Source organism: Ornithorhynchus anatinus, chromosome 6, assembly GCF_004115215.2.
Source record: "Ornithorhynchus anatinus isolate Pmale09 chromosome 6, mOrnAna1.pri.v4, whole genome shotgun sequence".
Classification (NCBI taxonomy): Eukaryota; Metazoa; Chordata; class Mammalia; order Monotremata; family Ornithorhynchidae; genus Ornithorhynchus; species Ornithorhynchus anatinus.
This window is the reverse complement of record NC_041733.1, coordinates 6,321,144-6,333,599: the sequence shown is the minus strand read 5'-3', so window position 1 is coordinate 6,333,599 and position 12,456 is coordinate 6,321,144. Positions and strand designations below refer to the sequence as shown.

Here is a 12,456-nt window from a genome sequence, read left to right as displayed (position 1 = left end):
ACATCTGTTAAGACGATTTGCACCGATTCCTTTCAGGTGAATTAATCTTACACTGGCTCTCTGTATTCCTTGTTTCATAACCTTTGTTTCTAGAAGTTGCTTGGATACTATCCCCAGAGGAAGCAATTACCCGTAACTCTCATATATATTGTATCAACTTTTCCGATGTTACCAAAAAAAAAAAAAAAAAAAAAAAAAACAGTGGCATTTTCATTCCTGCATTATATATTTAATATAAGCTTCACAGGAAGGAATGTTGTTATTAATAACTAATGACAACAATAACAAAATTATGCTAAATGTCTCCTGCTGTATATTCACATGAGGCTTGAGCCAAAAATCTGGCACAGTTATGTCGTTCTAAACATCACCCTCGCTCCATCTCTTATTTAACATAGAGTACAGTTAGAATGAATTGAACCACAGTACTTCCTAAACAAGCTAAAAAAATTCCACACACTCCTGAGCTTAGCTCATATACATATGTTGAGAAGAGATGGTTGAGAGTTCATCGTGGTCTAGTGGCTGCATTTACCCTGACGGATGTCAGTTTTTAAATTGGGCTTTCTCTGTTGTGCATTTTCTTTTATGTGTGAAAGTTTCGGGAATACGGTTGAGCAAGGAATTGCAGGGGAAACAGATCCAGGGGTTTGGGTTCACTGCTGGGGCAAGTTTATTCCCCACTGCCTTTCAAATGTTTCAGAAATCTCATTGGATTGGTCTTTGTCCACGTATCCCCTTACCGCTTTGGTCTCCACGCCATAATGTCCTGTTCCATATTGAATTTACTGACTCATCTATTGCTCCTGCCTATTTTAGACCATTTGAGCTGTGGGGCAGCACTCTGTCTGCTCTGTGCTTTGAACAATAGCAAGACTTTGTTTGCTGCTCTATAAATAATACACAATAATAGCCAGAAGAAGAGGCAGAGGGAGAGCGTGGTCCTATTGTACCATAAACACATGCGGTTTATAAATGTAAAAAAAAATTGAGTAGGAAAATAAAAAAAAAAATGAAGCTTCCAAATCGTCTGAGCTCTGCGGATCACATCAGGTGGTGAAACGCTCAACACATTATCAAGTGCCAGTCTGTATATTTCATTGTAGTTTGAACTTGTGACATTCGCTTCCTCTCTTGAAGAATCAATGTCTGTGTGTGTTCTTGCAAGTGCCAGCAGGTATCTTTCATGCGAGTCATAATTTGAGCTTTGTTTTTCTTAACAGTAGACAGTCCAGAAAGCGCATTTTGAGGGAATGACTCAAAACGCCAGGAAACTTCCCCAGCTCTAGGGCGAGGAACTTTAATCTCCAGACATGGCAGAAATGCTCTGAGATTATTTGCACCTGAATGTCCCACTGTGATTTCATACTGAAAACAAAAGATAAAAGGAAGCGGCCTCTGTCTGAACACTGACCGAGTCTGCGATATCAGTGGCGATCAATGAAAAACCTTATTTGACTTCAAAGCAGAGACCCAAAGTCACTCTGTAATCAGCTTCATCCCATAATGCTGTGACCAAATCAGATACATTTCTCACACGTTATCTGTGGCTGTGATTCTGCATTACTTTTTAACATAGAGGTTAGTCACCCAAACCCTGGGTGGCCACGGACTGAAAGGCACCAGGAGATGCATTACCAGTGGCCATTAAGTGATGCGGCGGCCACACTGACACGGAGACACGGTTTTGACGTGTTCCGGTGTTCGAAAGGGCGGATCTTTAGAGCAGAGGAAAACGGTCACTTACTAGACTCTGGATCGGAGTTGCCGTCTCCCTCGGTCCGGCTATTGGGTGATGTCTGCTCATAGTATTCCTCTTGGGGGAAGCCCAGGGGCAGAGGGTGAGATGTGCTGGAACTGCTGGTAGGTTCACGATCTCCCAGCCCACTGTCACTACAGCTTTCCTGGGAGCTGTCTGGTAGGTGAAATGTGACCCGGCGCTGGGACTGCAAGGAAGAAGGAAAATTATAGGGTTTCAACTACGATCTGAGTAATTGCTTAATGCATCCAATTTGGGAAATGTCTTATTTCAGCTCTCTGCCGAAGGCACATTAACATTATCTACACAATTTCAAGTGCACGATTTGAGGCTTTCACGAACAAGCAGTTTGGTGTTCAAACCTGCTTTACCTGACGGCGGAGCTTGTCTTATTTCTCGAACCAGTAATTCCTAATGCAAAATGAAAGGCATCTTCGGCTAAAGATAAACTGTTGCTCCTCACGGGCCTGTGATGGCTCCTAGAAATCGGCTTGGAGATTCCGATCATCATTTGAAAGGGAATTGATTTTGCTACCCTCAAGAATAGCTGGTTATTGAATAAGGTCCTCCAGCCTCTGAAGTCCAATATAAGTGTACTGTGTTCTAACATACACGATTGAATCTTTGAGACTGAAGGACGAGGACAGGAAAATAAAAAACAAAAAAAAGTTTCCGGTTATCATCCTATGAAAAGGATTTAGAAATTATTGACATCTAAGCAGTTTGAGGGAAAAATCTTCACTTGAAAACCTTCTTAAAAAAAAAAAAAAAAAAGATGTCCCACTAGAATGAAAAAAAAGTTGCTGTTATTTATCAAAAAACAGACCACTGTAAAAGAAACCATACAAGTGTTGTAGGAAAATTGCCTCACAATTTTCAGATAAGTTGCATAGATGGAGCCTTTTGAATTGCAACAGTCGGTTTCTGACTCAACGCAAATGGGACATCTCCAACGAGTGGGGCTCTTTTAAGGTCTCAATCCATCTCCAGGATCCATTACTACAGCACAACTGAGCGAATGCATGGAGGCGTGAATTTGACTGATTGAAAAAGATTTAATGCGCTGCAACCAAGGTCATCTTAATCCATTCCCTAAAGTGTCTATTTATGAAAGCAGACACATTGTAGTTTTGGTTTTTGGTTTGTTTTTTTTTTTTGTTTTTTTTGGGGGGGGGGGTAGTGGCAAGGACAAAGAAAGGAGATTGGGTGAGTCAAAAATTGGTTGGCATTACAATCCACTTGCCATAAAACCAAACCATATTAGATAAGACTGCTGCAGGGGGTTTATTTTGACTTTCTTTGCACACATATAATTGAGAAGGGCTTCTTTTGGTTCACCCAAACTCAGGGAGAGAGTCTTTCATTTAATTCATCATTCGGTAATCCCGAGCTTTATTTTTATAACACTTTGATTCTTCCTCCTTCTTGCTGTCAAGAATTTGTGTGTATTTGTATTCATTATCTCAAAATATTCTGAACGTTGCATTCATTTAATCAGATTATTCTGTAACAACTCAAACGCATGTTCTTATTTTGCTATTCCAACCAAGTGAATTCTCGAAAGAGCCAAAACAAAGAAGGTTGAATCAATTGTTCACCCATATTCTGTTCTTCACACAAAATGCCTAAGTTTTTTCTACACTTCCAAACCCACCTGGCAGCTAAGTCATCGAGAATAACCGTTTCTTGAACTGTACACTGCATTTTCCTGGCCAACGATAAAGCTTTTTTATTGAATTCAAATCTCTTTTTCTCATTTATCTTAACTACAAGATTCACCTCATTATTGAAATATTTTTCTTCAGTGTCTGTGACCTTTTTCCCTATTTATGACTGTCATTCTTCCAAATAGAGAAAAATAAATTGTCCATATGCAGGAGATGAGCAATCCTGTAGCACACCAGAAAAAAAATCTCAGCTTCATGTCATTTCTCAGTACCGAGATTGGACTCTTGTGAATACATCACCTACCTGAGGATTTCAGGTTGAAGTGATAAATGGCTAACTTAAAGCAATACGGATTCAAAATCCGTAGGCATTTACGGAATTGACTCCTCCGGTCATTAGGCTTCCTTTATAGATTATGAAAGGTGATAATGTGCTTTGCAAATTAAGCTTCCCACAAAGTCGTGGAAGAACTGGTTAGAAAAAGCCTATGTGAAGGAAACTGAAGCTTCAACATATAAATCATAATTATGTGCTAGATCTGTGCAGACATCCTAGAATTTGATTGGGTTTTGAATTAGAAGAAAAATCAGTCAAAAACATATTCAAGCCTGTGCACCTGCTCTCACAGGTAACTTGTCTGTCTCTCACAGACAGTAAATTCCTCTTCCCCCCTCTGGCTTTCTCTCACTGCAAATGATAACAATAATAGTAATAATGATGGAATTTGTTAAGCGCTTACTATGTGCAAAGCACTGTTCTGAGTGCTGCTGGGGGTGTGTGGGGGGAGAAATACAAGGTGATTAGGTGGTTCCATGTGGGGCTCACAGTCTTCATCCCCATTTTACAGATGAGGTAACTGAGGCACAGCAAAGTGAAATGACTTGCCCAAAGTCACACAGCTGACAAGCGGCGGAGCCGGGATTAGAACCAATGACCTCTGACTTCCAAGACCAGGCTCTTTCCACTGAGCCACGCTGCTTCTCGTATGATCCTAATGATAAATGATAATAAGAGTGGCACGGGACTAGTGAAATAACATGGACCTGGCTGTCTGGTGACCTGGCTTCAAATCCTGGCTGTGCACCTTGCCTGTTATATGACCTTGGGTCAGTCACTTAACACTTATCTAAACCTAAATTCCCTCAATTGCATTAAATAAATGTTATTCCTCCTATTCATATTATAAGCCCCATGTAGGACAGGAACTGTGTCCGATCTGATTATCTTGTATCTACCCCAGTGCTTAGTACAGAGCTAGGCACAGAGTAAGTGCTTAACAAATATCACTGTTATTATTTTATCACCTCATCCTTAATCCTTCCAGGACAGTAAGGCCAATGGTAGAGATTGGACAGAGGGCCCTCTGTAATGGAAGCAGAGATTTCAAAGCTGGGAAGTCACAACCCATTAGATTGATATCACCAAAATCCACCCTTTCCTCTCCACCCAAACGGCTACCTTACTGCTACGGGCTCTCGTTATATCCCGGCTAGACTACCGTGTCAGCCTTCTCTCTGACCTCCCTTCCTCCTCTCTCGCCCCGCTCCGGTCTATTCTTCACTCCGCTGCCCGGCTCATCTTCCTGCAGAAACGATCTGGGCATGTCACTCCCCTTCTTAAACAACTCCAGTGGTTGCCTATCCACCTCCGCTCCAAACAAAAACTCCTCACTCTAGGCTTCAAGGCTCTCCATCACCTTGCCCCTTCCTACCTCTCCTCCCTTCTCTCTTTCTACCACCCACCCCGCACGCTCCGCTCCTCTGCCGCCCACCTCCTCACCGTCCCTCGGTCTCGCCTATCCCGCCGTCGACCCCCGGGCCACGTCCTCCTGCGGTCCCAGAACGCCCCCCCTTCTTCACCTCCGCCAAACTGATTCTCTTCCCCTCTTCAAACCCTACTTAAAACTCATCTCCTCCAAGAGGCCTTCCCAGACTGAGCTCCCCTTCTCCCTTTACTCCCTCTACCGCCCCCCCTTCACCTCTCCGCAGCTTAACCCTCTTTTCCCCCCATTTCCCTGTGCTCCTCCCCCCTCCCTTGCCATCCCCTCGGCACTGTACTCGTCTGCTCAACTGTCTATATTTTCATTACCCTATTTATTTTGTTAATGAAATGTACATCGCCTTGATTCTATTTAGTTGCCATTGTTTTTACGGGATGTTCTTCCCCTCGACTCTATTTATTGCCATTGTTCTCGTCTGTCTGTCTCCCCCGATTAGACTGTAAGCCTGTCAAACGGCAGGGACTGTCTCCATCTGTTGCCGACTTGTTCATTCCAAGCGCTTAGTATAGTGCTCTGCACAGAGTAAGCGTTCAATAAATACTATTGAATGAATAAATACTATTGAATGAATTAGACTGCAAACGTATTGAGATTAGGAAACATTTTTTTATTTATTTAGTATATTGTTCTGCACTCAGTACCTGTTGGACAGATATCATCAACTGATCTGGAGATGAAAGAGCTTTGAAAATACCCCACTTTTCAATCCACTGGAAACTCATAAGCAAAGGCACCCATTGTGACCCAATAATAAAAAGTGTGGGATTTAATCAGAGACCTTGAGTTATGGGATAGTCTCAGTTCAAGGTCCTCTAAGACAACTTGAGATTGTTGATTCAGACTCCACCAATCTTTAAAATCTTGTTTGGGTGATCTACATTGATCTATTTGCCTTATTTCTATTTAAAGCTGCAACATGTTCTCAATCTCCTACATGTTTCATATATTCCCGTGTGTACTTGGAAAAGGAATTCCAATTTGGGTTTTGGTGTCCCTTGAGTGCTTATGTGTCATCTTGAAAGAAAATTCAAATGCCACTCTCATACAGGTTGGGGAATTTCTGGGTCCAGTCGGGGCCACCCCAATTAAAACAGGTTGAAAAGAACTAAGAAGAGGGCTGTTTGAGACCAGTGAGAGTACTCTTGTACTCTTCCAAGCACTTTGTACTCTCCCAAGGACTTAGTGCAATGCTTTGCACCCAATAAGTGCTCGGTAAACATGACAAAGAATGAATTCATGAATGGAGTGATTAAAGAGTGGAATAGAGAACTGGTCTGGAAAATGAGGACGAGGTGACGTGGAATGCCCTTCCCATACAACCTCACCCAGCCACACTCCTTTGGCACTTCCGGAAACGTCCTCACCATTGATGCCAGACAGACCACAGATAAAATGTCATATACTCCATGAGGCCTTCCCTGATTAATTACCAATCTCCCCAACTCTGTCTTCAACATTTCCCTTCCACCTAAGTACTTAGGGCCCATATGGACCTCCTTGTCCTCTATGCACTCTCCCTTCTGTGTCACCCATTCACTTGGATATAGATCCTTTAAGAGTCTGATAGTCACCCTATCCTCAGCCACACAGCACTTATGTACACGTTTATAATTGATTTTAATGTCTGTTTCCTACTCTGGACTATAGGCTTCTGGTTGCAGGAAAAGTGTCTACCAACTCGGTTATTTTATACTCTCCCGAGAGCTTAGTACAACTCTGCACATTGTAAATGCTCAATAAATACCACTGATGGACTGATTTAATAATAATTGTGGTGTTTGCTAAGTATTTACTATGTGTCAAGCACTGGGATAGATACAAGACAGGATACAGTCCCTGTCCCACATTGGGGGGGGTCACAATCAAAGTAGAAGGGAGAATAAGCACTGATTCCCATTTTAGCCTTGATTAAACTGAGGTCCAGAGAAGGTAAGTGACACGCTCAAAGTGCACACAGCAGTAATAGAACCTAGGTCCTTTGACTGCCCCCCAGTCTTGGAGAAGCAGCGTGGCACAGTGGAAAGAGCACGGGCTTTGGAGTCAGAGGTCATGAGTTCGAATCCCAGCTCTGCCACTTGTCAGCTGTGTGACTGTGGGCGAGTCACTTCACTTCTCTGTGCCTCAGTTACCTCATCTGTAAAATGGGGATTAAGACTGTGAGCCCCACGTGGGACAACCTGGTTCCCCTGTGTCTACCCCAGCGCTTAGAACAGTGCTCTGCACATAGTAAGCGCTTAACAAATACCAACATTATTATTACTCTTTCCACTAGGCCACCTTACATCCTTGTATATCATACGTACTCAATAAATACTGTTGATTTATATCCAACTCTGGTTCTATATGAAGACTACTTAATTTCATGTACACAAATTTTTTCATTCATTCAATCATATTTATTGAGCCCTTACTGTGTGCAGAGCACTGTACTAAGCAATTTGGAAAGTACAATTTGGCAACAGATAGACAATCCCTACTCAACAATGGGCTCACAGTCTATTCAGTCATATTTACTGAGCCCTTACTGTGTGCAGAGCACTGTACTAAGTGATTTGGAAAGTACAATTTGGCAACAGATAGAGACAATCCCTACCCAACAATGGGCTCACGGTCTAGAAGGGGGAGACAGACAACAAAAAAACAAGTAGTCAGGCATCAATACCATCAAAGTAGATAAATAGAATCATAGATATAGACACATTATTAATAAAATAGAAAACTAAATATGTGCAAGTCTACACAAGTGCTGGGGGAGGGGAAGGAGGTAGAGCAGAGGGAGGGAGTAGGGGTGATGGCGAGGGGAGGAGGAGCAGATGGAAAGGGAGGGGTCAGTGTGGGAAGGCCTCCTGGAGCAGGTGAGATCTCAGTGGGGCTTTGAAGAGGTGAAGATAGTTAGTTTGGTGGATGTGAGGAAAGAGGGCATTTCAGGTCACTGGTAGGATGTGGGTCAGGGATCCAAAGTGGGAAAGGTGAGAATGAGGCACAGTAAGGATGTTAGTGGCAGAGGAGCGGAGTGTGTGGGCTGGGCTGTAGAAGGAGAGAAGGGAGATAAGGTAGGAGGGGGCAAGGGGATGGACAGCTTTGAAGCTAATAGTGAGGAGTTTTTGCATCATATGAAGTTTGATAGGCAACCACTGGAGATTTTTGAGGAGGGGAGTGACATGCTCAGAATGTTTCTGTAGAAAGATAATCCTGGCAGCGGAGTGAAGTATAGACTGAAGCGGGGCGAGACAGGAGGATGGGAGATCAGAGAGGAGGCTGATGAAAAAATCCAGTCAGGATATTCTGAGAGGCTTTACCAGTAGGGTAGCAGTTTGGATGGAGAGGAAAGGGCAGACCTTGGCGATGTTGTGTAGGTGAGACCGGCGGGTCTTGGTGACAGATTGGATGTGTGGGGTGAATGAGAGGGCAGAGTCAAGGATGACACCAAGGATGCGGGCCGGTGAGACGGCAAGGATGGTAGTGCCGTCCACAGTGACGGGAAAGTCAGGGAGACGACGGGGTTTGGGAGGGAAGATAAGGAGCTCAGTCTTGGGCATGTTGAGTTTGAGGTGGCGGGCAGACAACCAGGCGGAGATATCCCGAAGGCAGGAGGAGATACGAGGAAGGGAGAGAGAACAGGGGAGGAGATGGAGAATTGGATGTCATCTGCGTAGGGATGCTAGTTGAAGCCGTGGGAGCGAATGAGTTCACCAAGGGAGTGAGAATATGCCACCCAACTATGTTATTTGTGAATACTACACTTTTAAACCCACTGATTAAAAACTCTGATACCACAAGTCATTTTATTCCAGTGCAATGGCATACGGCACAGTCAAACGGAGGCTACGGTACTGCTGAATACATGTTGTCCCTTTTAAATGTATGCAGGCATCACAACAAAGATCTGGAACATGTCACAGTAATATAATTTTGCCAAAAGCAAGAATTTATCTTCTTTCACATTTACTTTAGAAATTTCCTCCTTGAGGCTTTTCAATTTCAATTTATAAGATTACAGAATATCCTCAATCTCCAGCTGTTTTCCTGTTTATTTTCAAAGAAGTGAATGTAGATAGTAACAGGCTAACAAGGATTAGCATCGTATTTATTTATTTGCTTTGACTCACCCTGCTTTAAAAAAAAAAATGATAAAATAATTTTGCTGTGAATGGGAGAAAGAATCAGCAGAGCCTGGGTTTTGGACGATCATTAGCACAAGACTCAAAAAGAAACCAGACCCAAGTTAAAAGAAAAGTCATGGGGCATTTTTAGCTTGAACTAATTTTGGTGAAGACGGTGTGAAAGGAAAATGAGTTTTGCTCCTAGGACTGCCATAAGCACAATAACAAGTTGACAGAAGTATGATATACCAGGCAGGAAAGCGCTGTAGAACAGCTTGCCTTCCGAGGGATCAGTCTGAATTAACTTTTAAAGCTACAACACGCCCCCCTGCCCAAAAAAAAATAAAAGGAAAAAAAAAAAAAATCTTCCCTTCTCCCTTTATACCGCCAGCGTTGTGACCTTCAAATTCATATGAAGATGGTATAAAGCTTCAAACTACAATGAAACCTGGTTTAAGACCACCACCTGCCACTCCATATAAAGGGGTCCTTGTGACGGGTGGCCTTTGAAAACAGTTTTTTTGATAATTATCACCCAATCCGTGTAAGAAAACTTGGCGTTTCAGGTAGGTGCCCTTACGATAGAGGTTGTCCTCATCTAAGCAGGCTTCGCTATATTTAAAACCCAACCTTCACATCAATCATGATTAGATCAGGTGCAGGCGACTTAGCTGCGGAGAGTGTTCAAAAAAATCTCAATGTCAATTTAATAGATGTTGGAGGGCTAATGTCAGAGTGCAGCCATCGGGGAAATGCCAGCTTGGACTACAAGTGATCAATCAATCCATCAGTGGTATATATTAAGCACCTGAGAGACTGACAGTGTACTAAATCCTCAGTATATTACATCAGTGGCAAGACATTTCTTTACTGCCTACCTCAAAGAAAATATAATTTACAGTGTAAAACTACGGTTATCTTGCCACATAATATAGAAATTGATCCATTTTATTACCCAGTAAATGGTGCAATCACAAAAATAATGAGTGGGATCTGCTAAATGCTATGAGCAGAGCCCTGTATTAACTAGTGGGGTAGATACAAGATAGGCAGGTCAGTCACAGTCCCTGCCCCCATGAGGTTCACAAGTCTAATGGATGATGAGAACTGGCATTGAATCCCCATTCTACAGATGAAGAAATCGAGGCACAGACTACTAAGTGAGCGTCCAAGATCACACAGCTGACAAGGTGGCAGAGCCAGGATTAGAAGGCAGGACCTCTCCTGGGCCTGTGCTCTTTCCCCTAAGGAATGGAGAAGAGTCTACATGGAAGTATGTTCATTTGAAGGCATTCCAGGGGCTCATTCCTTCCTTCCTCATGGCACTTTCTGATCTCTCCCTCTTTCTTTCCCTCCTTTCATTCCACAGCATATACTCTGATCTGTCATCTTTTCAATTTACTCTTAAAATAATGATGATGGCATTTGTTAAGTGTTTTCTCTCTGCCAGGTTCCGTATGAGGCGCTGGGGTGGATACACACAAATCATTCATTCATTCATTCAATAGTATTTATTGAGCGCTTACTATGTGCAGAGCACTGTACTGAGCGATTGAAATGTACAAATCGGTAACAGAGACAGTCCCTGCCCTTTGACGGGCTTACAGTCTAATAGGGGGAGACGAGCAGATGAGAACAATAGCAAATAAATAGAATCAAGGTGATGTACATTTCATTAACAAAATAAATAGGGTAATGAAAATATATACAGTTGAGTGGATGAGTACAGTGCTGAGGGGATGGGAAAGGAGAGGGGGAGGAGCAGAGGGAAACGGGGGAAAAGAGGGCTTAGCTGAGGAGAGATGTTGGGGGGGGGGGGGCGGTAGAGGGAGCAGAGGGAAAAGGGAAGCTCAGTCTGCTGTATCGATTGGTAAATCAAGTTGTTCACGGTCTCTGCCCCACGTTGGACTCACAGTCTCAATCTCCATTTTACAGGTGAGGTAGCTGAGGCACAGAGAAGTGAAGTAACTTGGCCAAAGTCAACACAGCAGACAAGTGGCAGATCCGGGATTCCAGTATTGTGGCTCTGTTTGGGTTAGAGTCCTCATCATTTTCCTTTTCCCTTTCCTGGGAGAATCTCGATTACCGATGTGTTCTATTCCCGTTACCTTCTCAGAGCCACTCCCAAGAAGATCTAGGTAGCAAGTATATACAGAGAAGCAGTGTGGCTCAGTTGAAAGAGCCCGGGCTTGGGAGGCAGAGCTCATGGGTTCGAATCTCGGCTCTGCCAATTGTCAGCTGTGTGACTGTGGACAAGTCACTTAACTTCTCTGTGTCTCAGTTACCTCATATGGAAAATGGAGATTAATTGTGAGCCTCATGTGGGACAACATGATTATCCTGTATCTACCCCAGCGCTTAGAACAGTGCTCTGCACATAGTAAGTGCTTAACAAACACCAACATTATTATATTCATCGTGAAAACACACCTAAAGTCTATGCCAACCAATCGGCCAAACAATCTCCCAATTTCAATTTTAACTAGTAAGTTTATCATTTATTAAGCATTTACTGTAGATAGGTTGTGAGGTGGGACAGAATCCCTGCCTCACATGTGGCTCACATTCTATATCTCCCCATTTTACAGTGTGGAAACTGGGGCTCAGTGAGTGAAGTGGCCTGTCCACTGTAGGCCAGTGGCCCAACTGAGAATCAGAGCTATCCTGACTCTCAGTCCTCTATTCCATACACACTGAATGAAGATACAACCTTCATTTTTCTTTGAGATGTTAGCAACACGATAAACTGCACGGAACCAAGCAGAAGACTTACAGGACAGAGCCATTAAGGAAGTACTGTGGTCAGGCAAAAAAGGCATTCTGACAGAATCTCTTCAGAAACATCAATTTCATTTGTATTGGCTTATAAATTGCTATTTTGGCCCTTCACTCCATTTCAATGTGACATTATTAATCCCTAGATTTGCTTTCACGCAGAGACTGAAAACGTTAATGGCAGAACACTTTGGTTTACCAACTCGATTCACCCAGGCCACATTCATCTCCCAAGATGTAGGATTCACTATTTAGCTGGGGCTGCTCAGGAAGTATCGGGTCGCGCGTACCTCGGTCCGGAGGATGGATGAATCAGGGTAACGGGTGGAACGAGAACTGCAGCTGGCTGGCAATCTCAGCATTGCCAGGAA

General features: G+C 43.2%; 1 protein-coding gene across 3 annotated transcripts in view; it reads right to left on the bottom strand.

The window, feature by feature from the left end:
• PCDH11X (protocadherin 11 X-linked) overlaps positions 1 to 12,456 on the bottom strand; it is a 1,108,633-nt gene that overhangs the window by 286,038 nt on the left and 810,139 nt on the right. For all 3 annotated transcript variants that reach the window (XM_029067267.2, XM_029067265.2, XM_029067266.2), the window contains exon 6: positions 1,748 to 1,946. In XM_029067267.2, the coding sequence (XP_028923100.1) occupies positions 1,748 to 1,946 (199 nt within the window). The remainder of the gene's footprint in view (positions 1 to 1,747; positions 1,947 to 12,456) is intronic.